At 47.8% G+C, this 27,580-nt stretch overlaps 1 protein-coding gene across 1 annotated transcript in view; it reads left to right on the forward strand.

The window, feature by feature from the left end:
* The first annotated feature begins 1,840 nt into the window (after positions 1–1,840).
* LOC149355009 (kinesin-like protein KIF2A) overlaps positions 1,841–27,580 on the forward strand; it is a 53,810-nt gene continuing 28,070 nt past the window's right edge. The window contains exons 1-2 of the mRNA XM_089576051.1: positions 1,841–1,967; positions 6,473–6,589. Of these exons, the coding sequence (XP_089432177.1) occupies positions 1,841–1,967; positions 6,473–6,589 (244 nt within the window). The remainder of the gene's footprint in view (positions 1,968–6,472; positions 6,590–27,580) is intronic.

Below are 27,580 nucleotides of genomic sequence, written 5' to 3' on the forward strand. Positions count from 1 at the left end.
GCACCTCAAGACGCTTCACAGACACCTGCTTCGAGTGAGCTTCGGCGTGCAGCGCACGTCACGCGACGACGCTTACTATTTCAGTGGCGGACGCATAGCCTCTCGAGTAACTCGCGGCGCAGACGTGCCTGCATCACTTTAACCGTCTACACTTCGCGCGTCGGGTGGAGGATTCGTCGTGTGGTGACTGCGCCAGTGCCGGCTCTGCTGAGTCTCGCATGGTCAATCTCTACGATGAAGCAGTGGGATCCGGTGAGCGCTACGCTGGGCCGACCCACTGACGACAAGCGCGCCTCAGGCCGAGGTGCGCCACATTATTCTTGGATGCGGGGTCACGCAGCACACGAGAGTAATACCTTGCGCGTTAAGAGCTGCCCGACCACAATTTGGCGTTCACAGACTGCTCCGCATGGCAGGTGAGGAAATGCGACGACCACGGCCTCCACCGTGGTGGTACAATGCAGCCTGTGCTGTCCACTGTAGCGGCTCATCTTGCCCTCTACTCCGAAGCTCGTTCATGTTAAGAATCGGGGCAAACTTCGCCTTATGGTCCATATCGTCAAAGTGAGCGATTCCTACTTATTTGTGCACAGCGATAGGACCGCGGCGTTCTACCGGAGTTGTTAACCTGCATCTGAATAACACAGCTGACTAGCACGCGTGCGCTTCACACAGGCTTGAACCGAACGGAGTGCCGCCTCCGCTGAAGACGCACCTCACGCCATTAGGCAGCTCTATATCGCTCTACACCCGGCCACAAATGATTGAGTGCGTACTCTCCCGTATCGCCAGCCCCTGGCTTCGGAATTATAGAACAACGCGGTAGTCGGAGACTACGGGAGGGCGGGGTGGGCGGCGATACGTCGCTTTCAAGCACGGTCGCGCATCAGGAGTAGACCGTCGTCCCCCCCCTGCTGTATTACGTATATAAGAGCGAAAGCCCGGGAAAATTTACTCTGCGCATCTGTGATCGATTCTTCCATGTATTTACCTAGAGCCAGCGCTCCTCACTGTCATCTTCTACCCACGCTGCCTAGCGCGAGCCCTCCGTCCCGCGGCACTACCTGCTCATCATAATGGTCTACGAAGTACTAATACGGAGGTTGTGGCCTGAGCAAATTCGTCGTTTGCACGGCTGCTAAAAAAAGAAAGTTGAATCAGTCGCCATGTGTATGCCTCAAACCAGTCATTCATGCATTCAAAAATAAGTAAAAACAGACTTTAAAAAATAGCCTATGCTTTCGCTAGGAATTGAATTCTGTAAACATCCTGTAATTTTTGCCCTCGAACTCTAGCCAGCGTCTTGCTATAGGCGCTCCACCGCCTAGTAATCTCAGATTGCAGCGATGCTGTGCTCCCTATGACTGGACGGCTTACACACGGTTGCATGTGCACGTGCTCGTCGCCCATTTCCTGGAGACGGCAGGGCTCGACGAGAGGCTGCTATCCTATGAGCGATTAAACACACACCACGACAAAGTGGCTGCCATGCAAATGCTGCAAAATTGTTTTTAAGCTAACTCCGAGTTAAGAAAACTTCTGTCTGGTACGGTTTCAAAACGATTGCGCGCTGAATAGACTTTAATAGAGTTATATGATCGTAATGAATTCCTCTCTGACACACCTCGAATATTTTAAAGACAGTTGATATTATATTTTCCAGTGGCAGTCAAAAGTGCGGGAGAGTCCACAACGCTGGTGGAGTGCCTTACCTCAGAAGTGATACGTGTGCTTTCCGTGGCTACTGCCAGAGTAAAATCCTTGAGTCGTTATGATCGCACTTGCACCTATGCGTCTGCGCAGGATACCTCGAGAAATCACACCTAGCTTTCGCGCTAACATGCACGAACGTACGGCGTTCGTCACCTCCAAGATGAGGCGGCTACCAGCCACCGCTCGCATCGCTGGCATGCGGCCTTCGCTAATGGTCCTGTCGTTCCTGCTAGGCATCTGCAAGGATGTGATGGGTGAGTCAGTTTGCCATAGGGTGGTACTTAATCCATACCCAGACACAAAGGACAATGAACGAATCCGTGGCGTGCCATTCATGAGCCAAGCACCTTCTGCTGAGCGGCGAGTACAAAGGCTTCTGTCAGAACAGAGAATAGCATTCAACGGGATGCACGCGCGTGCCATCATGCGATGGGTGAGAGGCCAGATATGCAAACCTATGTGGCATATGTAGGTGTTTGACAGCTCCCGCGTCGTCTATGTGGTCTGTAAGAGGTCCAAGAGGGCCGAATTTCAGAATGCTCCCTAACTTCTACGGTTTCCTTACCACAAGTGAGGAACCCTCCATGATCACAATTTTGCTAAAACGTAAGCGCAGAAGGAGCCCGAGATAAGAGACACTGCGCACAATGCTGCGTCCTATGTCTTTCTGATGTCCCCGTCTTCTTGCGCCCTTACTTTTTTTTTCGAGATTACGAACAACCAACTAGCCCAAGAAACAGCCTTGTTGAATCTCCATGTTCCTTTAACTTAAGGAAGCGTTCAAGAGAATAAAGCAATTTACAACCGTCCTTAGACGCATCCGGAGCGACGATGAGCCGCTTGCATGCGTCTGGTTCGTAGGATGTGCAGCTCATAATGGAAATATTTTTGTCTGAATTGAAATGAAAGCGACTGCACGTCTGCAACTTTGCATTGGTTTGGAAGCACGCTCGGCCATGTGCGCTTGTTTTGCATTTTACGCGTATTGTTTCATTGCTTTAGATGGCTTGGCAAGAAAAACTGGTTGCTCTTGCAATGCCCCTTATTTACAGTGCAGCGGTAGTGCATAAGCACCAGAAAATGTTCGCTATGAATTCGATATCGACGCAGCCGCCGGAGACACCCTACGGTGCAAGCGCAAAGCGAATGGTGGTGCAGTGAACCTTGTGTTCACTTGAAGGATGGAGGAAACCAATAACGTAGGTAGCGTTGTGCCTAGCTCAAGAAAAGGGCGCTCCAAGGGAGCCTTCAGTAAGGTCTGTTTGACTAAAGAAAAATTGACTGAAGAAAGAAGAGAAGCTCCTAAGGCATCTTCGCCGACCCAGGGAGCGTTCTAAAATTTGTCCGCGTAAGTACAGTTGAATTCCTAGTATTGAACATACATCCTATTTCTGAAGGCAGCGAGAGCACAAAAATGGATAAACCGGAAACCGGAATTCTTTGGAGGAGAAATTCGAGGCCCGTGTACTGTGCGATGTCAGTGCACGTTAAAGAACCCTAGGTGGTCGAAATTTCCGGAGCCCTCCACTACGGCGTCTCTCATAGCCTTAGTCGCTTTGGGACGTTAAACCCCATAAACCAAACCAAACCGAATAATACAGAATTTGCCCCAATTTGGCGAAAAACGCAAGGGAGGAGAGCTGTAATATTTCACACAAAGGGGAAGGCGGGCAGATAAAGAAAGAGACAAGCAGGTTTCCGTGAGGATCAACGCCTTCTCAGTGATCGATGAAAATAAGGTCTGCCAAAAATGCTGATTCAAGCTCTCTCCTGTCTTTCTCCTCTGCCATTCCTCACTCGCTGACCTATGGTTCAGGCTGCTCAAGCGGGTCCAGCTGGTCTACGCTTCTTCAGGGGTTCCGCTTAAGTCCACCGCGTTGCGGAAGGTGTGCGAAGCGCAAAGCGGCGCCGCGACTGATAAATTCCTTCTGTACGAATGACTCCAAGAGTGACGCAACGTCCCACCGGACTGCGCCGGGACTAGTCGCAGCGCCGAGGGCCGGTGAACGACGCATGCGCGCTGTGGGCTCCCATTGGAAACATTACCTGCCAAGCATTGATAATAGAGGAGGCATTTCTGCAACACGAAACTACCTCAATTGCTTACATTGATGAACTCGTTCTCTTAAAAATGGGTGTCGTTGGCTGCGATGGCAGTGCCCCAGCTTTGCAATCAGCGTTATCAGAATGAGGGTCGGTCTCGGCAGCTCTGCGTTTGGCTTTTAGATAACGCCCTTACATCTTCGTGAAGAGTCCAGAAAGGCGGAAAATCGCAGGAAGAATCGTGAATCGTCTTGAACAATACATGAAAGTGTAACGGCCATAGGGGAAATAATTCGTCACACGTGGAAAGAAATTCACTGCGAACTTCGAGGTCCTCAGCGCTACCGAAATTCTTGTCTCCATCGTGTTGTTGGTGTCTATTTAAATTCCTCCGCGCACGGTGTTTAGCAGCCCAGGAGTGGGCTTTCTTATACTCGTATGCCCGGAGTGGCATGCGAAGAGAGACCGACGGCGTGGTACCGAGCCGAAACGGGTTCGCTGTGCTCTTGCCGCGCTTGTGTGCTCTCACTCCGAGCCAATTTTACAACATACACAGTACAAGTATTTATTATCCAGACAACAACCGCACACACACAAGCACTGTATTGCACTCCCTAGGTTAATTCGCACGAGGTCCCCTTCGCAATTCGACAGCTGGCCGCAGAAGATGCGCACGGATGAGGTTGGGCGTGTGGAGGACAGTACGGCCGCTTCGGTGGATCTGCGGCGGCGGTTACTCAGCGGGTTTCACCGGGCGCTCGCAGGTTCTGCGACGGCGGCGCGCGAGGCTATCAGCTCGTGACGTTAAGATCCTATCTGTATTACAAGGCGCTCGAATGATGTTGGGAAAAGCGAAAAACGGTCCCTCACGTACCCTGCCTCGTGTCCCAGACTGGTTGCTCGTCGGTCTCGCCAGCACACATTTGAGCGTACGTGACGCCCGCGTGGCCCAAAAAAGAGGAACACGTAGCGCGACACCCTGAAGCGTGGCCGGACCGCGTGTTCGCCAAATGCAGCCGGTACAGCCAGAGATGACAGCGCCGCCCACCGGCAGGTAGCAACCACATTAAGGCTGGTTATAAATATTCATTCAGAACGACGGCTTGACATCGCCGCTATGGCGCAGTGGATTAGAGGCACGTGTTGCGTATGGAAGGTCGGCCGTTCGACTCCGCTCTCTGTACTGTAATTCTATTGATTTTTTAATTTCATTTTTTTTTCATTGTTTCCATTTTAGGTCGCAAATCGTGATGCTTAATGGCATATAACGCCGTTTAAGAGGATTTATTATCCCTTTAAGGTAAGCCGTTGTGAGAATCTTCAGTCACCGTGATCAATTCACCGCGGTTTCAAGCCTTGTGGCTGTACAGGCTGCAGTTGGCGAATACGCGGCCGGACCGCGCGCGCAGACAGACCTGTACTGCGTCTCACTTACTTAGCGGACGGTGTTTCGTAGGAGTCGAAAGGGAGAAGCACAGGCTGCCGTCCCTACAGCGCGAATCCCCACAACCTGAAAGCGGGATATGAATTGGCTGAAGCAGGCGAGTCCTTCTCCATGTAATGACGACGTGTATCTTGCAAGACCTATAAAAATTTGACCTTGCAAAGCTGTCATCCTCCTTTAACATTCCAGGGGTGATTTTCACGCCTGTAATTTGTGGCGAGCCATTGTCCGCATCAGGCAATCACTTAGCAGCAGACCCTGCACAACTGAGCAGGCCTCGTTTTTGACGGTGCTACATTGGGGAGGACCCTGCGCAGGTCGGCAGGCTTCTTTTCTGAAGATGAAAAAATAAAGTTGATTGATATCATCACCAGCTAGCTTCGTGTACCAGCTAGCATCGTGGCATCGCAATCTTGAATACCTATATAGACCAGCTAGATTCGTGTACCAGCTAGCATCGTGGCATCGCAATTCTGAATAACTTTATATACGAAGACAAGTCCTCTTGTCGAAACGTTGCCTCAAGCAACCTGAGGTTTTCCCCTCCCTTGTTTATTTTGTGATCGCCAAGGACCATCTACGACGCCCTCTCTCTACCATATATTTACTAGGATACACTGAAACTACACACAGTGTTCCTCTACCCTTTAGATTAATACGAATCAACAGATATCTTCAGACCCATCTAATGTGAAAGAACATGATTTGTGGCCGAGCTCGCGTGAAAATCATTTCTGAGCCTGAAAGTGATCTTTGGAACCTTCTGATAAAATACACTTTAGTTCATTTTCGCTTATTCATCCACATGAACTGCATATTTTTTACCAGCGCCGCTTTCTCAGCATTTCAGTGCGCAAAGGTGAGGCTGCGGTAATTCATGCTTCATATTTGTCTGTGATTAGTCCTGCCCTCTATACACTATCACCTGGTAAACTGTTAGCGTGCACCTTATCATTTCAAAGCCGAAATTGTCTCTGCTCACATCGTTTTCAGTGAAGTTCAAACCGAGATGGATTTCCATAGTCTTCAAATTAGTTACGCTTCCTGAGAAGACGCTTGCGGTTCGCGATCCCTCCCCAACTTTGATATGCCTGTTAAAGGTGCCAGTGTAATCTAGTACAACAAGGGGCCGAAAGGCACGAGAGCTGAGGAGTATTAAATCGGCGCGCAATGTCGACTTTTAAAAATCGTTCTGGATTGATATAAACGCGTGAAGACAGCTTTCAACGTTGGCTACAACGCATCACCTGGGCGGTTCTATTTGTTTTGCAGCGCTGGACTGCCATGGCGCTTCTCTCGCCCCGGAGTCGGCGGTCGTGCGCTTCAGATGGGAACACGCCTTGGCTCCCGACACTGACAGCGACGAGAACTCGAGCGGGGGCATCACGGGCGAGTTCCTTTCCTGCGCCCATGCCCCAAGACCAGCAGTCGTAGATGGAGCGCCCCGAAGACATGTATGCGATTGTCGTCTGCAGACAGCTGGTTGCTGTCTACTGCACAGTTCGGGAAACGCGGCGTACACAGTTTTCTACATAGCAGATTCACGCATTTTCTTCTAAGCTTGATCAACCCCTAACAACGATAGTTTGCTTTCCACAGATTAGCGCTCTCTGTATAGTAATTACCTTGCTTTTTACGTCAGATGTTTCTTTTTTCAGAAGAGTAAATTAAATTTGTCTATGCTTAACCTATATGATTTTTAAACCTTTATTTTAGTGCGTTTGCGTGCACGCGTGGTTTCATTACGCCCCACAGTTTGCAAGAGCGGAGCAGCAGAGGACCTCCAAATACCTCTCTAAGTGCTCCTCGGACGAAGTTGGTGCAATGGCACGCACCTACGACAAGGAAAAAGGGCTGTGAATAGCTAATGATCCAAGCGCCTCCACGTTAGCAAACGCGCCGCGCGGCGTGTTTGCTTCGTCAACGTACTAAGACGCTGGGCTGCATAACGAGCCCTACGAGGACTATTAATACAGGATTTAAATATGCCCGCACGTACCAGAGGCTACATACACATCACTCGTGAAGGTAGCTCTGCGCTCAAGCGTTCTTACCAGGCCGCCACGGTGGCTCAGTGGTTATGGTGCTCGGCTGCTGACCCGAAAGACGCGGGTTCGATCCCGGCCGCGGCGGTTGAATTTCTTTGGAGGAGAAATTTAGAGGCCCGTGTACTGTGCGATGTCAGTGCACGTTAAAGAACCCCAGGTGGTCGAAATTTCAGGAGCCCTCCACTGCGGCGTCTCTCATAGCCTTAGTCGCTTTGGGACGTTAAACACCATAAAACCAAACCAAGCGTTCTTAACAGGCGCGCCACCTCAGTCCTCAAAAGCATCGCACTCTGTGTGGGGTTGAGGTCGCTGAATACAGGCCGCAATTCTTAAGGCAACTTCGTTGAGGAATGGGGAACAGCATCCATCGTAACGCTGTTGGGGAACTCGCCTTTGCTCCCGCCACTGACAGCGACCAGACCTCGAGCAGGCGCCTCTTGGGCGAGTTCCCTTCCAGCGCCGACACCCCAAGACCAGCAGTCGTAGACCTGTAAGCGATTGTCATCGGCAGACAGCTGGCCGGCTGCTTGGATGTGAACGCGGGTTGCTGGTGGCTTTCGCAGGTTAACCTTGTAATTAATGATTCTGCACAGTTCTGGACCATGAACCCTCTTAAACTCGGCATACGCAGTTTTCTACATAGCAGAGTCACGTACTTTTTTTCTCATATGTACAGTAATTACGATGTTTCAGACATTAGGTGTTTCTTTTTCAGAAGAGGAAATTTAATTTCTCAATAGTCAGTGTGTATGGTTTTTAAACCATCATTTTAATGCTTTTTGCGTGCTTGCATGGTTCATTACGCGCCACAATTTACAAGGGCGGAGCAGCAGAGGACCTCCAAGTGCTTCTCTAATTGCTTCTCGGACGAATTTGGTGCAACGACATGAACCTAAGACAAGAAAAAAAAGCTGTGAATAGCTAATGAACCAAGCACATCCACGCTAGCAAACGCACCGCACGGCGTGTTCGCTTCGTCAACCTACCAAGACGCTGGGCTGCATAACGAGTCCTACGAGGACTATTATTAGAGATCTTTAACATGCCCACACGTAGCAGTCGCTACACATCAGTCGTGACCGTGGCCAGGCACTAGGACTTTCTCAGCAGACGCGACACCTCAGTCCTCAAGAGCATCGCACTCTGTGCGGAGTTGAGTTCGCTGAATGCAGGCCGCAGTTATTTGCGCGAACATCGTGGTCAGAATGGGGAACAACATCTATGGTAACGCTGTTGCAAACGTAAACTAAGCAACGACTGCTGATAGAGGCCTTGAACGTCAGGCCAGCAGTAGTTTCCATTTCGGCTGCTGTAAGGCGGCAGCCCAGGACCCGCAGCCAGCAATCACGGAGTCCCCATTTTTGCCACTTTACGTCACTTCCTCCTATTTCCTTATCAGAGTCCCGAGTTTGAACGTGAGCGGCGGGAAAATTTGCAACTTCGAATCCAAATCTCTATGAAATAAATGTGCCCTTGGCTACCGCACAAGCGGTAACTAAGCGACGAAATGTCGAACTATCAAAACTAACAACAAAAAAAAATATTGATAGCGTTGTCTTCAGTGTGCCTTTATCTGAACGCGACTGCTACTCCTAATGCAGCTTTTAATATGTGCGCGGACAAGACTGGAGGAAAACCTCAAAGAAAGACGCCGCCCACGGAGATTTTAGCTAGTGATTTTCAATGGTAAGAGGAACATCTGCGGATCGAGGGTTGACGCTCCATTTAGAAACTCTAGAAGCCTATTGGAGCTATCTCATTATTCCAGGTCCTTTACTTTAATTTTAAAATACTTCTCTTGATATTTCAGCTGCAACGCTAGGATATCCGAACTCTTCCCGCCGTACAAGGGTACGACAACTACATGATCATTTGCTCAGGGTACTGAGAGAGGAATGCGCACTCTATGCAGGCTTTTAAATGGCCTGTGGCAGCAGTATCCTTCTAGGATACTTACAGAAACGATAACAGTTCTGTGCAAACAGGAGTATTGGCTGCTGTAAATATCCTGTAGAGAGCACCATGCTACAACCGCGTCGGCTATTAATCGCAGATGTTAAAACATCCAAAGCCATTTGCCTTTCCTGCATAGATTCCCAGAAATTAACGCTGTGTATTTGGTGAGATTGGCGTATGAAACAAAAAGTGAATATTGTTTCTGGGCACTGCACTAGTCAAAAGTAATATATATATTTTTTCGCCACTCGACATTTGAAGCGCCGCTACGCTCTGGTTACCGCCTCAGTCAGCCAGTAGCTTTCTACACAACTCTGAACATACCCCTAGAATCTAAAGAGTGGGCGTTTCCTTTGCCAAAAACGTTGCACTAAAGAGGAATCTAAACTCGTCTTTTTACCGCGGGATCTCGATTTACACGCTCTACACAGCACGTGTAAATCGTGCTGTGTAGAACGTGTAAATCGTGTAAAGAGGCTCGGCTGCCCTTTTTTTTGACCTCACCGCAGACGGTAGGAGGAGTCAACCAACCTTTCGGCGAGTACCGTGCCGGCTTGCCGCTCTACCACAAGCGGAGTGATACGTAGCCATCAGCGAAAGCAAATACTCCTTGCGTACTTTTAATTGAGTAGGCCTAATTTGGAGCTATGTAGTGACTGGATCTATTTATTCACGGAAACCACAAAACAAAATAAAAGGGAAAGCGAAGCGCCACGCGACTGCCTAAAAGGCACTCCACGCGTTAGTTGACTCTTCCTACCGTCAGCGGTGAGTTCAAAAAAATGCGGGAGCAGGGACGTTTAATTCGATTTAAATGAGGGCACTCGGCCGCACAGGACAATAATTCAGTTTCGAAGAATGTTCGGATCGTGTCCATCGAATTAAAAAGCTCATTTTTTCCGTTAGCAATGCACAATTCAGAACGAACAGGTTTTAGGGAAAAAAAAGCTGCAGAAGTAGCTTGACAAGCTTTGAAACCCGCTAATTTGGAGCAGCAGTGCGGGATGACAGTGATTTGAAAACAATGATGAGAACGCACACGCAGGAAAAAAGAAAAAAGTGAAAGAATGAGAAAGCAATAAAAAATAGTTAATTAACAAGCTACATAGATTACATAATATCACAAAAAAGGCAGCGGAGACAAAATAGCGCACTCAAATCAACCGCAAAAGGTGTACATATTGTCATGTGGCGGTGACTGCAGTCCGGCGAACAGGAAGACAGCGAGAATGGCTCCTAAACGAAACTCTCTATTTGGGCTGACCTGCGCCCGCAAAGAACTGAATCACTCGGCGGCGGCGTAGCAACAAGCGTAGCAATCCCCGCCGCTCTCGGCCGTGCTCTTTTTAAAGCTGATAGCGAACTTTCGAGACAAAGCTTGGAAAGTTACTAGAACATTCTGGCACAAAGTAGAATCGGCTCCGCCGGGATGCGAACAATAGAGATAAATCTAGGCGCGTCTTGCATCACAAACGAAGCAATAAAGCGGTGTGTCGGCAGCCTTGAAGCATGAACAAAGAAACACTACAAAAAAACGCTTCAGAGATTCGCGGCATTACTCCCCTCTCAAAGATGCGTCGACTCGATGCTTTAGAACATAATGCGGTTACAAACAATCAAAAACGGATTGTGCAAAAATAAACACCGAATGTGGAAATACCGCGTCCTTTAGCGTGCAAGAAGAGCTTTAGGCGTACGACATGTACTACTTCTGGTCGTACGCGGTGTCGCTGGGATGCAGCCATTTTGTAAGGGACGACTTTATAGTCCAATTCACCTAGCCGACGAAGAACCTTGTACAAGCCGAAATAGCGGCGCAACAGCTTTTTCACTCCATCATCGGTGGCGAATGGGCGTCCAAACCCAGACTCGGTCTCCTGGCTTGTATTCCGCGTTGCGTCTTCGTTGGTTGTAGCGTCTGGTGTCAATCCGCTGCTGGTCTTTGATCCTTAATCTGGCAAGTCTTCGGGCTTCTTCTGCACGTTTAAGGTAGGCAGTGACGTCGACGTTATCTTCCTCGGTAACGTTGGGCAGCATGACATCTAGCGTGGTCGTGGCCTCTCTGCCATGGACGAGCCTAAAAGGCGTTATCTGGGGGGTCTCCTGCATTGCGGTATTGTAGGCAAAGACGATGTAAGGTCTGACGTCCTAGGTATTGACGTCCCAGGTCTTGACGTCCCAGGTCTTGTGTTCGGCATCAATATACATGGCGAGCATATCGACGATGGTTTTGTTGAGGCGCTCAGTCAGTCCGTTGGTCGGCGGGTAGTATGCAGTTGTTCTCCGGTGGCTGGTTTAGCTGTAGTGGAGGATGGCTTGCGTCAGTTCCGCCGGGCATTCTCCCTCCTTGCTAACAATGTGGCCTAGAAAAAGCAACTCTTCGTAGGCAAAGGGGCACTTCTCTGCTTTCAATGTTAGGACGGACGATTTGATTGCGTCTAGTACTGTTCGAAGACTTTTTAGGTGCTCCTAATACTTCAAGGCGAAGACAACGACGTCATCTAAATATACCATACAAATCTGCCACATCAGACCTGCCTGCACTGTATCCATTACTCGCTGAAATGTCGCTGGTGTACGGAACAGAGACAAAACGGCATCACCTTGAACTCGACGAGGCCATATGGAGGGATGAATGCGGTCTTTTCGCGATCTCTTTCATTCAACTCAGTTTGCCAGTAGCCGCTCTTGAGGTCCATCGATGAGAAATACTTAGCGTTGCGGAGCCGGTCCAGTGTGTCGTCGATGCGGGGTAGGAGATAGACGTCCTTCTTTGTGATGTTGTTCAAGCGGCGGTAATCAACGCAGAATCGAAGTGTGCCGTCTTTCTTTCTTACTAGAACAACCGGTGCGGCCCAGCGGCTCTTTGAAGCTTGGATGACGTCGTCGCGAAGCATTTCTTCCACTTGGTTCCGGATGGCTTGTCCTTCTCGCGGCGACACTTGGTAGGGGCTTTGGCGGAGTGGTCGGGCGTGCTGGTGGGTTATAATGCGATGCTTGGCAATCGGCGTTTCTCGGACCTTCGGCGATGACGAAAAGCACTCACTCTAGCTTCGAAGGAAATTGCGGATCAGGTTTTGTCTGTTCCGGGGCAGGGCTGAGTTTATGTCGAAAGTGGGCGAGTTCTCTTGGTCAGGCGAATCTTTTGCGGACGGGTCGGAGAGGGCCAAGAATTCTCGTACATCGAATATTTCGCCGAGGAAAGCAATCGTCGTTGCTCTGTTAACGTGCCGGTATTCTTCGCTGAAGTTAGTCAGCAGTACTTCGGCTTGTCCTTTGCAGAAATATGCGATGCCTCTTGCGATGCCCATTCCTCGGTCTAGAAGCAATTGCATGTTCCCCTCGATAATAGCTTCAGTGTTATTCGCTTCTGTGGAGCCTACGGTGACGATGACGCTTGAGCGGGGTGGGACACTCACTTGTTCCTCCAGGACACTAAGTGCAACATGATGTTCCGGAGGCCTTATCGTCTGAATGGCCTCGTCCGTGGAAAGTGTGATCAGCTTGGATCGCAGTTGGATGATCGCCTGATGCTCATTAAGGAAATCCATGCCCAAGATCACTTCCCGGGAACATTGCCGTACCACTAGGAAGGTTGCGGGATAGGTTCGCGTGTTCGGTACGCACGGAAAGGCTTTACGAGCACGCTCAGACCACGAAGGCTACTTTCAAAATCCGTTTTGACAAACTGGTAATCGGCAATAAGAAATACACTTACGGCGATGTGGCTGATTCTGTGATAGAACTTAAAACATTGCCACCTCCCTACACCTCGCGCCACTCGCTGGTTTCCCGTCACCAAAGCTTCTTAGCTCCCACGAAGGCACCGGCTCATCAGACCATTACCTTTCTTTTAACAAATATCCGCGGTTACCTTCCCAAAAAGGGAGCCGTAGAAGTCGTGCTAGAGGATACTTCAACAGATATCGGCGTTTTTTCTGAGTCATGGTTGACGTCAGACATCCTGAATGAGAACCTAGCGACACATCTTTTACCGTTTGCAGACGGGACAGAGTGGGCCGGAAGGGCAGGGGTCTCTTGGTTCTTGTTAAAGAAAGCTTGCATCCATCACCCGTAGAAATTGTCATCATGAAGCTTTTGCTTTAAGATATCCTCCTCCGTTAGTAGGAATATAACCACCTGCTACCGGCGGCCTCAAAGTGACAGTTCGTTTGTTTCTGAACTTTACTCTATTTTACTCGAAGTGCACTCTCGATTTCCTCACGCTAACTAATTACTCTGCGGTGACTGACCTTCATGATATTGACTAGGAAACCTTATAGACGTCTTCCTGTCAGTCCAAAGATTTCCTTGATGTGGCCCTCACGTTTAACCTGACTCAAACACTTGAAATGCCTACTCGCGGTGACAACATTCTTGGTCTCGTTCTTTGTTCCAATCCAGAGTTAATTCAAGCACCTTCATGCTTTAAGGGATCACGAAATACTAACCTTCAGCTTCGCTGTTCCTATTCCTATCCGCCAACCTACCACCAAATACATTCGCGATTATAACAAAGCCAATTTTCGGTCTATTAACACAGATTTGGAAAAATTCTTCCTCTTCTTCCACCAGTCAGCATCCACCAGGTCCATTGAACAAAACTGGCGGCTCTACAAGCACCAACTGCTGTCGCTCATTAAAAGATATCTCCCACTCGTCCGTGTTCGCAGCGATTCGAACAAACCCTGGTATAATAAATCTCTAAGACGCTTAGCAAACAAAAAAAAGCGCCTATTCCGTACCGCCAAACATTCCACTTCTGTTAAAAAATGGCGACGCTACAGCAAGTGTCTGATGGAATATGCAAGGCTACTACGAAGCTGCAAAAGGAAATTTTTTCACCATGACCACGAAAATATCATCCGCGTTAACTCAAGAAAGTTCTGGAACTTGATAACTACTGGTAGAAACGGTTTACGCAATATTTCCTTGTTATACCAAGATGGCTTTCATGTCACAGAATATGAGCGGTCTACTATTATGAATTCGTATTCCACGTCAGTATTTACCCAAGAACCCACAACAATATTCCTGTATAACCCGACGCCAATTTATCACAAATGCTTCCGTTCAATATCACATCCGAAGGTATTAGCAAACTTATTGAAAAGCTGAAATTTTCGAGTCCGCCTGGACGAGGTAACATAAATGCCAAGATACTGAAGGGAACCAAGTCCATTTGTAGCCGCATATCGCAAATCATTTTCAACAGTCATTACGTACCAGCGAAATTCTGAAAGTCTAGAAAGTAAGTAATGTTACCCCTGTGTTTAAAGGTGGCGATCGTTCCGATCCCTGTAATTATCGTCCCATCTCGTTAACGTCCATTCCATGCAAGCTTCTTGAACATATACTATATTCTCAGATCGCATCACACCTCAACAAAAACTTTTTCTTTTACGAAAAACAGCACGGTTTCCGGTCAGGATTCTCCTGTGAATTGCAACTTTACAAATTTACAACAGACCTTCACCTTAATCTCGATTCGTGTTTCCAAACTGACGTCATCTTTTTTGATTTTTCTAAGGCTTCCGATCGTGTTCCACATCAGTGATTATTGACTAAACTTTCATAATTTCGAATTAATCGCTTAATCTTACCATGGATTCATTGCTTTATTTTAGACCGCTTGCAATACACTGTTCTAGGCAATCAAGATTCCGGAATAACAAAAGTCGTCTCTGGCGTACCCCAAGGCTCGGTACTTGGACCACTGCTCTTTTTAATATTTATTGACGATCTTCCTAACAGCATATCATCGAGTGCACGTCTTTTTGCGGGTGACTGCGTTCTTTATCGCCGCATTTCCACAAACTCTGACCAGTCTTTGCTCCAGCACGATTTAAGTCTCATTGAATCATGTGTTCAGATTGGCTCATGCAACTTAATTTTGCAAAGTGCAAGTATCTGCGTGTTTCTGGAAAACAGCAAAACCTCAGCTACCCGTACTCTTCAAATTCAACAGCCCTCTCTGAAACCTTGCCCTATCGTTACCTCGGTGTCACTATCAACAACAAACTAACCTGGTCAGTCCACATTCAAAAACTTAGTGCAGACGCTTCCAAATCACTCGGTTTCATCAGAAGATCCCTCTCCGCTCCCCCCCCCCCCCCACCGTTCGAAAACTCGCCTATGAAACTTTCATCAGTACCAAACTCGAATACGCATCGAAAATCTGGAGCCCCATCAAGCATATCTCATTAATGCTCTAGAATCCATTCAGAATCCTGCGGCCCGTTTCATCTCATCCCAGTACGACACTCGCCTCAGCATAACTAGTATCAAAGCCTCCCGTGACCTTCAGCCACTGGAAATCCGACGAAAAATTGCACAACTTTGTTTGTTTCATAAACTATGCTATCATGTTCCTCACCGACCAAATCCTCTCTTTCAGCCGCCGCTACGAACTTCACGCCGCCATTTTAATTCAATGAGTGTTCAGGGTCTGCATGGTTACACTGATGCTTTCAAAAGATCCTTTTTTCCCAGCACAATTGCAGCATGAAATGAACAACCCGAATCAATAGCCTCCGCGCAAGACGCACTTAAATTTAGGACTAAACTTGCTGCCCATATGAACAAATAAGATCTCTTTGATTTTTGCGTGATATGTTATTCTTTCGAGTTTATGTGATTGTGGTCCGTGTTGCGTTTCTTTTTCTTTTTTTAATAATTTTGTACTTATGCTGCTGATAGCCTGTTTTAGGAATTTTTTAATTTTGCTTTGTTGCAAACTATGGTATCCTTGTGTTGTTATTGTATTACTATATTGTAGTGCCTGTTCTCGTTTTTCTATTACTGACCATTAATACATATGTTATCGATACCCCCCCCCCCCTTCTGTAATACCGTACTTAGGGGCCTTTAAGGGATAATAAATGACGATGATGATGATATCGCACAGTACACGGGCCTCTAGAGCTTCGCCTCCATCGAAATTCGAACCCCACGGCCGGGATCGAGCCCGTATCTTCGGTCAGCAGCCGAGCACCATAGCCGCTGAGCCACCACTGCGGCTTTAGAATAACGAAGGAATTTACACTTTTTGAACATAGTACTGAAGGAAGCGTGACATTTTGGTATGTAGCACGCACTAGGACGCTCATCAGGAAAGAAATGAGCAGTAATATAAGTCCCAATGCTTGGTTTAAACTTGCTTCCCACGCGCTTTTTTTTGTATTTGGAGTTTTGCGCATTGAAATTTGCCAAGAGTAAAAATATGCCGTTTTAGCGCCTTCGCTATTTCGAAACCTGTGTCTGCGACGCCCATTCCACACCAAACGCTGCCATAGAATATTGCGAGCGTAGTACATACGCTATTCCTGCAGAGGTAACTGTAGCAGCGTGTCGTCCTCCTGCGATACCACCATGCAGCAGCAGCACCACCAACAGCAGCTGATCGACCACCAGCAGGAAGCCCCTCCTGCGTTGCATCACTGCCGGCTGCTGTCCAAGGACCAGCCGCCGCTGCCGCTCTCACTGGGGCTGTGTCCGTGGTAAAGACGGCACTGCTGGTCGGCTCCCTGGACCCCGTTGGCGAGTAGCCAATGAGGCCGACTCGGTGTTTTGGTGCTCGCTGCTGACCACTGCAGGGTGTGGTCATGCTGCAGGTTCAGCACGGATCAGCGGGTAGCCTGGGGGAGCGATCTTCCGCGAGTGACCTCCGAGGAATCGTGCCGACACCGCGGTCGCCGCAAATACGAAAATTACTGAGTTTGTGTATTCTTTAAAATTTTTACAACTACTTCTCTCATAAAACATTTTGATATCGTTCACTGTCATGTATTATGAATTTTCATTAAACGTTGGTTCCATTGGCTGGGGTGCTGTTTCCAACGCTATGCGTGTTTGCCGCGTCTGGCTTCACGAAAAAGAATGCCCACTGAGTTTCTTTTCTGTCCTCCACAATACGGCAGAGAAGGGGGTGAGTCATAGTCGCTACTGAGCGGGCAAAAGGAGCCGAATAGCGGAGGATTTCAAGAATACGGGAAACGTCACTGATCCCACTGTGCGCGTTCTTGCGGCGAGGCGGGCGCAAGTGGACGGCGACGAGCCAGCGTAATCCGCGTTGCGTCACGTAACTTTTGTTCCATCTCTGCGGCACCGCTGATCAAAGCGTAGGGTGTCAGACTGCGTTCGTTGACAGCTCGAGGCGTGGTCAGCAGGACATTGCCTTGCTAACTGGTGATATGAAGAATGACCGCTCGTTAGTACGCGTCAACCTCAGCTCGCATGCACAGGGAAGGGCCACGGGAGAGATGCGCTTTTTCTGAATTTTTGTCCGTCCGTTGAAGATGACTTTCCTCCAACCTGGGTTTAGCCGAGGTTGAAACAACCTGCACCCGTGGGAAAGCGAGAATGTTTGCGAAGCTTGCGGGAGGAAGGGAGAATCCTATGATATCTTCATGATGGAAAGTTTATATTTCTACACTGTTGGTCAATTTAAGTTTCATTCCCCAATCATTGATTGCCTGTCTTTTCCTTTCCCAATCGAAAAGTTATATTTGTACACCGTATACTTCTACACCGTTGGTCAATTTAAGTTATCTTCTTTCCCCAATCATTGATTGGCTGTCTTTTCCTTTCCCAATCGTTTATTGCAAAGTTTTCCTTAACCCAGTGATTTATTGGGTGGATGTTTGCGGAGTTACCCTGTTGGTTACTGTCCCCACCAAAGGCGGCGACGTAGGGTTAAATTGAACTGTTTCGGCGGGACATAGGGCTTTTTTCGTGAGATAAAACTCAGTCTATGTTTTCTCCTTGCTTGTATCTTTCTTTGTTTCATTGTTAATAAAAGGTCAACCTCTCCAGAAGTGTCCTCGAGTAACGCGATTGAGCAATATTGAATCTACATGAAGAAAAGCATCCTTCAAGATAGCCCTATTTCCCTTTAGATCTAGAGGGCAAATAAAATGTTCGTTCGTTCATTCAATGAGCCTAGCCTCTCCTTCAATACTTTTCATTTGCACTGCACCGCGCCAAGTTTTTAATGATATATATATCTAAGCTGAAATATCAAACTAAGCCTTTTGTTTCGGGAGAATATGCGCTTCTATACGCAAGGCCGTAATTGAAAAGCCTCCACTAATTTTGTAAAATTAGTGGAGGCAGATTTTAGAAAATGAGCCAAAGATCACATAAGGCTGTAGCCTAAACAGGGCTCAGCCATGTGTGATTTGTCAGAAGAAATTAGCATAGATTATTGGTTCGTAGGAGCTACTGAGCTCCTTCCTTCATGGACTCGGAAGCACCGTCTGAAAGCGTTAGGTCAAAACAGCGTGTGATTTTGCCAAATTGAGTTTTGACCTGGTTTGCTACATGCATTACAAAAAAAAAACTAGGGTGCATACGCAGTTCCTCACAGTGGCGTATTCAACGGATTGTGACCTCGAAGCAATGGCTTGTGCCTTATATTAGCGGTGCCGTCTTCATTTCGAATGCGCCGCCAAGCTCTACCAGCTTCCTTTTGGTCCACGCGTCGTCGCTTAGTTAATGCTCTGGAAGACTCGAAGCGCAGCCTTTTCCTGTGTCTCTTTAAGTGATGCTGGGCATTGCAGCTCGTGGCGCCTTTGACGTTTAGGAGGCGATTTGTTTTTCTTGCGTATTGCTAGGACTGTGGCTCATTAGCCCGGAACCGGAGTGAGAAGCCAGGAAGAACATGCAAGCTTTAAGGATGAGCGTCATTGCTCGATAGCAAACTCCGCCACTGAAAGGTGCTTACCTCTCCGGTGGCTACTCCAGTTCCCAGCCAAAAGGAAGTTTCGAGGACTACTGGGAAGCAGCATTTACAAGCGGTACGGTCATGGTTTATATTTAGAAGTATTGTAAAACACAGTATTCATGCTCTCTATATGGAAAATTAATACCTTCATTAATTAGTATCCCACATAATCTGATGCTGACGTTAAAAAAACAAGTTGATTTACGTTCGCATTACAGTACAATTAGAAAGTTGGCTTGCTAGAATTAACCGAACTATGAATAAATGTATGAGTAAATGTGTCACATTGATTAATTTTATTACAGAATATAAAATAATAATAATAATATAATTGCAGGAAAGGCGTAGAGCGTTCTTGGACGCGTCGTGCTCGTCGCATCAGCGGTACGCCCTTCACGAGACGCCCTATATACCTGGAGGGCAGTAGTCTATGCTTCTAGAATTCGAACTTTTCTCGCAGTCTGTCCTGAACACATTGTGCCCTGTCCAAGCACTTAAGCGGTCTCTTCCTCATTTGAAAGAAGCCAACAGCCACAGAAACCAAAGGGCACAGGGAATTTTTTTTTAATTAATTTATTTAATTTGTGGTTTCGATCAATTTAGAATATTACTGAATATGTTATCGCTTAATGCTAATTGATTAGAAAAGCAGAAGAAAAAACAACCACATGCCGCCGGTGGGATCCGAACCCACGACCTCCGAATTACGCGTCCGGTGCTCTACCAACTGAGCTACTCCGACGGCTGTCAAAGCTTCTGCTTTCGGGGGTATTTATGTTTACAAGTAACCTAACCTTGAGAGTGTTAATCAGCGCCACCCACGTTCATAAGCGGCGGACGTGGAACGTCCTGAGTTACGGCAGGTGTGACGTAGAACGTCATCGAACGAAGAGGGTGGAAGCTGCGTGAGAACCCTCTTATGCTTCCTATGGCGTCAAGGCTGCCAGAACCGAGGCCCTCGCTAAGCAATTAAGCAAACAAGGGAAGGGGAATGAGGGGGTCGTAATAAATATGAAAGAAGCCAACAGCCACAGAAACCAAAGGGCACAGGGGATTTTTTTAAATTAATTTATTTAATTTGTGGTGTTGATCAATTTAGAATATTTCGGTTCGGTAACAGCTCAGATTCATTGCTACGAGGCAGCGGGCAGAGACGACGGACAAGAAAAGACAGCAAAGTGCTATCAACTGAATTTTATTCTGAAAAAACATCTCTTCAATATCGCTGTTTTGCACGTCAAGCAATTGCACGCCATGTGGAAATGGTCAATCTGAAAACGCGTCAACGAACGGAAGTTATTTATCAAGCAGAGTCATGTTGGTACTACTAACGCATGAGTCTCCTCCTTTCTTTGTGTGATACGCTTCTGCGAGCTCTTGGGCCACTTTATCTCGGTGTCTGAACAGCACCACCGCCCTGTCAAGGAGTGGTGAACATCCTTGGCATGAACTGCAATGCTCGGCTAAGGTCCTGAAAGGCCGACTTGAGAGAGAACGAAAATGCTCCCGTAATCGCTTATTGAGGCACCTGCCCGTTTGGGCTATGTATGTTCTTCCGCACGCCAGTAGAATGCTGTATACTACGTCAATGGTACATGATACATATCGAAACTGGTACCAGACGCTACAGCCTGTATTGGCTGCTACATCCTTGGCAATTCATGCCAAGGATGTTCGCCCGTTCTTGACAGGGCGGCGGTGCTGTTCAGGCACCGAGATAAAGTGACCCGAGAGCTCGCAGAAGCGTATCGCATAAGGAAGCGAGGAAACTCATGCATTAGTAGTGCCACCTTGACTCTGCATGATAAAGAATTGACGTTCATTGACACGTTTGCAGACTGGCCATTTCCACGTGAGGTACAACCGCTTGACGTGCAGAACAGCGATATTTAAGAAATGTTTCTTCCGAATAAGATTCAATTTATAGTTAGCGCCTTGCTGTGTCTTTTCTTTTCCGTCGTCTCTGCGCGCTGCCTAGTAGCAATTAATATATACTAACTAGACCAAGTAGCCTTTCTAACAGTTCAGATGAACCTCCTAAACTCTGGCAATAACGGTTGCCACTGCCTCCTCACCTAAGTGTTCCGTCGAACTACCATTCATGCATTACTATACTCCGGACCACGGTCAACCAAACGACTAGCATGACCCGAACACTGCATGTCCCAGTTTGTCTCTGTTCTGTGGCTGAGTGCTCATCAAGGCTCCCACAAAACGATCCCTTCCGGTGGGGCGTCGTACAATCTCGAATCCAAGTGCTGGGAATGAGACCTAAGCGGTGAAACCCGCAAATGTGTATGCACTGCGCAGTCGTATGGCCACTTAGACTATTGGTTTTCGCACACCTACGCGTTATTCTCTTCCCCCTCTTCCGTTTCTTCCGTCCCAGCTTACGGTGGGGTTCTGCTCGCCACCCGTTTCTTTTAGTGTAAAATCACTCATACGCTCACCAACACCAACTAAGAACCTTATCACCGTAGATACAATCTTGTGCCGTTGCCTAGCAACCCGAGTTACAGCCCGAGCTGACCCGAGTTATTCGGGTATCCTCGGGTAGTAACTCCAGTAAGTTCGCAGGTTGCTCAGGAAGAGGAAGATGGGTCACAATGAATGGGTCGCAACATGGGTAGCATTAAATTGATTCGACTGGAGTTTGTGGGATAGTGTGTTTTCATTTTGTTTCTTCTGTTCGCTTACAGCTTAACCCCTCTTCGGTATTCTGATTAACAGTTGGATTCGTGAGATTCTTTTTCCTTTCGCTGTTTCCACTATATTTTGTTCCATTTGTGCTAAAATATGTCCCGAACCTGCCACAGCCTCAATTGAGGCAAGCAGTATGTTGTAAATAAATAAAATAAATAAATAAAAATTTCTCTGCCTCTCCCGTAACCGAGAGTAGAGTAAGCATTAAATTAAGGATAGTTGCCGGGCCAGTTGGTACGTGATCACACCGTAAAACAGCGCGCTTACACGGGTGATCTTCGTCCCGTGTAAGCGCGCTGTTTTACGGTGTGATCATGTACCAACTGGCCCGGCAACTATCCTTAATGCAGTTAATTTCTTGTACATCGGGCACCTCTTTTAAGTGGTTTCTCCTAGATTCTTCTGTCTGCACTTCTCTCATCGTTTTAGCAACGTTCAGCGCTGTGTGTGTGCGTGTCTTCTTGCTTCGTCCCGTGTAAGCGCGCTGTTTTACGGTAAGCATGAAATGTTTACGGGCATTAGGTAGGGATCCGCGAACCGCGCCGGCCTTGTCGCTTTCGGGAGCGGCCGCATAATCATGGCGTTGTCGGCAGGGGCGAGCAGTCTTCTCCTGTGGTGTATCACTCGCAAAGCGATCGCTCTCCGCAAGACGCTTCCTATCTCTCCTTTCATCAGGCTTCATTGCTCGGCTTAAGCAGGTGTGACGGTGGCGGCAATTAAATGCAGGACGATGCAGAACCGTACGCGGACACGACGAGACGCAGGCCTGACAAGAATGTATCTGCAGCGCGTTCGAATACTCCGCGAGCGTGTATACATCAGCCTGCCAAAGGGGGCAACGTCATGATCTGAAGGCCCAGCGGCCGGTCTTTTACATGCGTGAGTGTGGGACCGCAGCGCCATCCCTGGGGACGGTACGGAAGCGCGGCCCTCTCTCTTAGAGAGTCTCGTTAAAGCTCGTACGGTGCCCGGATGCTCTCGTTTCAGTGCCCGGATGAGTGGAATTCAGTGCCCGGATGTTGGCTCTAGGTCTCGGCGTGACGTCATCACACTGCCGACAACGGGAGCTAAAAGCATTTCATGCTTAAAAATCTCTACCGGTGGCTGTGATAGAAAACAGCCGCCTGCCAGTGCAGTGACGCATCTCTTAACCGCTGCGTCACTACGCTGATAGTGGTATGCGGACTCGCAGCCATGTGTAAATCTTAAGTAGAGAATGACCAAATCTGCATCTATAGGCATTAACCCCCTAAAGGTATCGACTCATACCCTTATGGCGGAGATTAATAGAGACCTATCCAATTGAAGAATGAACACCTGATATCGGACGTTTACTCGGTTTAAGTACGTTCAACCCCTATCAATTTTGCGTCTCGTCTTCATCAAATCGCTCCCGCCAATGTTGAACCGGCGTCCTCAGAACTCGATAGCCAAGTGCCCTAACTACAGCTACACACGTATACATGCAGGCGTATCTGAGTTTCACACAGCAATTGAATGCTCAGCGGCCCACGCCGTGGTTGCAACGTGCGTCTGTTCTTTCCGCTTCTCCTCTCTCCTATATTTCACCTCCCTGGTCTCTGCACGCAGCAGTGGGCGTGGCCAATTTGTTGCAAGTATACAGGCCCCTGCACATTCCTTGTTTTTAGATATACGCGCTTACACGCACGCACACACAACTGCTGGGACTGCACTCCCTCTGGTGTGTCCACGGGCAAAGTTTAGTGGTCGAGTTGGTGCCAATGGACACCACTGTACACTTTCCTCTTCTTCATACACCGACTTGTAATTATGATTCTTTGTGGAATCAGAGAACTGTTGACTCATTCAGTTAATAATTGCCGGCCCTCCCTACCCTAATTCTCAAGTCGTTACTTTCTTCGCCCAACCCTCACCTCTGAAACAACTGAGTCGAGTGCCTACGTCGCAATCACTTGAATAGGAAGGAGCGCAGAGCGTGGGTTGCACATGGCCATGCCGGGACCATGACCGGACAATAATAGCGGCTCTCCCTGAGAGGACCGCACATGCGCTGCAGGAGGCTTCGTCGCGAGGTGCGCAGCCATTTTTCGCTCCAAAGAAATTTTCCGCGCTATGCCTTTAAACTGCACAGACTGGATCGTGCTTCTGCTGCAGAATCATAATTCTAACGAAGTGCAGTGTCCGCGCTCAACCTTGAGGAGTCGCGGTGACTGATGGCCAGTTAAATCATTGCAACTATCGCAACTAAGTTCTTAAATCTATGAGGGAGCTAACCGTCTTAACATCGCGATGCGAAAACTGCCAGTCACGTGACAGTTTCTAAACATTGCAGGCATTATTTAGAGCTTAAATAAAAGGAACCGCATTAAAGTTACAATAAACAAAAAAGCCTTAAGGGCATTTCTCAACATCCTCGACAAATTTTGCACAGATAATTTTTCTATAAATTTATCGATTGAAAAGTTAGGCAATTTATCTTTGTGGAGCAATTCCCAAATTAGGTCCTTTTAAAATATATGTGTACTTGGTAAATATCTTTTCCCCCATCCTGCGCTACTCAATTCTTCGTGTAGTAAGTTGTCCTCTTTCATGCTATAGCCAAAATTAGTTGGAAGGCTCTGTATGATTGCCCTTTTAAATTATTTCTCAATACCGACCTCCTGCTGAGTCAAAACATTAAGTGCTGTCTCCAAATTTTACTGACCGTCCCTACTTACTCTTTTTCGTGTGCCTCATATCGTTGTAGGGCCCCGTAAGTAGACAACTTGAGGCATAACAACTTAAGTGTAGCCTACCAGGCAGCCATCAGAAAGAAGCTCTGTACGCGTGATTATTATAACTGTCCCTGAACTGCGAGATGAAGGCGCAGACGGGCATGAACTCTTTGCATAGCATGCTCAGAGGTACCATCTGTCACGAAAGACGGCTCGTGGTCAACGGTGTGTGAAACCCAAGCCCAATTCTTTATCCATTTCCGAGTCCCTGGATGTGTGCTGGATAACAGCTAGAATGGGCCTCAAGACAATGTTCAACTAACCTCCTAGATACTACAGTTCGACCGGACGTTCTCCTGTAACTGCGAAGGATTCGCCGGAGGGGCGCGCGCCTCCAAGGGCTGCTCGGTTTCTGCTTCAGCCCGTAGTGGTTAGAGGCATGAAGTTTCCGATGACACCTGGCTACGTAGAACGAAAGAAAACTCAGAAGAGAGAAGAGCTCGGAATATCTAGATGGCAACCACATGGCGGTGAAGGACAACAAAAGTTACAGAAGCGTAAAGAGCTGTGATAAATTTCTGAACTCGAACTAATAAACCTGTATCAGAGGAGTCTAAGAGGTGGCATCAAACACTTCCGACAGTACCGTACCCATCACACCGTCAGAAATTGATCACCACCGCGGTCGTTCATACTTATAACGTCGGGAAGGATGGTACACAGGGGGCGGCGACCAGGAAAGCATCTTAAATTATTCCTTTAGAATTTTTGTTTTATTCTTGTCGATATTATGGTCACCACAATTGTCGTGTAACCTCCATGGCCCCGCAGCGAGGCTTCTGTTGTTGCCCTACGAATGCTGTAAAGTGTGGGAGTGTGAGTAATTTCTCTTGCTCTCCAGAGATTTAAAGCCCATATCGACTGGAACCTGGTAAGTCTGGACACCGCATAATGAGACTGATTGCCTTTATATCTAAAACTAATTCTGTACATCATTATTGTTTGCATATAAGGATATTGAATCATGGACGAAGCTTAAAGCCTAACGAACACCACCTGAAGTTCCAAAACCCCTTTCGGCATCGGTAAAAAGAGACTGGTGATAAGGGCACATGCGTTGCAATTTGCAGCTTGTCATAAAAAATGTTCTCAGGGCCGTACTTTGAAATGCGAACGGTCAAAGAGCGGAGGCGAGTGGATAAGCGCAAATAATACCGGTAAGCGATAGTCTTTACTGCACTGACAGCTTTCAGCGCAGCGGTATATAGTGCATTAACACGTCCTTTTGGGCTAGCATGTGTATACTTGAATCGCCTGTGTCTCGTCTTCTTTCTTGTGGTTTCCATGGTTTGGCGCAATTTTTTTGCCATTTGCAGCAGAAAAAATCTGAGTTTGCCATATTTCGCCATATTCTGGCAGAGCCGTTTCGCAGTGCATCAGGTACTTTATAGTTGTTTTATTTAATATGAACTGTTTATGCATTCTATGTCTTTCAAGGGAAAAAAACAAAGATATCCAGAAGCTTTTTGTCGGTACTTCTTTAACGCGCTGGTCACGCGCCAGCGCCTAGCCGAACCGAATGGCGGCCGTATCCTTGGTCACCACCGGCTGCGGAGAACAGGTTGCCAGCGCTGTTCTAAGCCACACCAGCTTGGTCGAGGCTAAAGAATTCGCGATAGCCCTCGTAATAAATATGCAAACCTCACTGGAGATCTCCTTACGATCATGAGCGAATCCAAACATAGCGTATACCTTGACGGGAGTCTTTGCAGTGCCTCATATCAAATCATGTGAAAAACCCCTCCCCCCCCCCTCCACCCCAACCTCTAATACGTACTCCAGCCGTAGCATCCTATGAGGTATTCTATGAGGCGACCAACCGGGCACGTGGCACTTTCCGAGCGCCGTCGGCGCCCGACCCCGGACCCTCCATCCCCCACACATACGAAAAATTATCGAGCTTCATAAACTCAACCGCTAGAAATTTTCCCGTCCCCACAAAGCCCTCACGCAACAGAAGCTATCATTCGGAGAAATTTGCAGGCGTGGACGTTCCGCAGCTTCGCGCGATAAACAATGATTTGGCCCGACAAATATCTTACAGACGAGTGCCAGGCCTGTGCAGAGACATCGAATGTCCTCCATATGGCCCCGAACTGTCCAGCACAACTCGAACTCTATAAAACGTTAGAGATCACTGCGGCACCCGCATTGGAGTAATGCGTAAGCATGACGTCACACTTTATGACGCCCCGCCGTATCACGTCGACGTAACGATAGCCATACAGTGCTTTTCACGTCAACTGAGAGTCGGGACCGGATGTCTAGACTCTCAAACCTGAAGTCGATCACTTATCGATCGGTTATCGATCATATATTGATACCCTATAGATACCTTATCAATACAACAATTGTCTTACTTAATCAAGTTCCATCAATTGCCCATCGCAGTTTTCAAACTTCGCGCCACGATTTCTTTTTAAATTGGGCGCGACGCCTTGCTCCGCCCACACTTCCGGTCACGTATGCCACACTTCGAGCATTTTCAAATTTGCCGCCAGTTTTGCTTCGGCCCGGCTCACGACCTTTTTGGCTCTAATGAATTAGCTAATTCACCCACCTTAACCATTTTGTCACTTTCTATGCTATGTCTTTCTTCTATGTCTTTCTATGCTATATCCGACGATACCATTCTTTTCCCGATATACGAACTAATCCCTCCGTTATACAAACGAGATTATCTAGTCCACGCCGAAACCGCCTAAGTAGCCATACAGTGCTTAAGCATTAATATACGGCAACACAGAATATATCGCAACGCAGTGGGAGATGAACTTGGCTCACTCGGAGCTGCCTTTGCTGCGCCAACTCATTAACCAAGCCTTGCAAGCGGCCTTCGTCGACGGGATCCTGGACCTGGGAAGACCGACCCTACCACTCGCCTAACGCGCGAGCTACGAGAGAGCTAAATTTCGTATGTTTTGAAAGCACGGCTAACAGTGATGGGTGCAGTGTCCAGAGCGCGCAGGGGAGACAAACTTTTGTCGCTGCATACCCTTCCATGTTATGAAACTGAGGTTTGAAGCGGCTTTCCGATTCGATGAAATTTGGATGGGTTCCTGCGTACCTGCATCTGTGTATGTTGTGTGCGTGTGTGTGTGTTTATGTTTACGTGCGTGTGTGTGAATGCATGATAATGCGTGTGCGTGAATGAGCACGTGAGTGTGCTTGCGTGCGTATGTCTGTGCGTATT

This window comes from Amblyomma mixtum, chromosome 3 (genome assembly GCF_055824585.1).
Source record: "Amblyomma mixtum isolate Tamu chromosome 3, ASM5582458v1, whole genome shotgun sequence".
NCBI lineage: Eukaryota > Metazoa > Arthropoda > Arachnida > Ixodida > Ixodidae > Amblyomma > Amblyomma mixtum.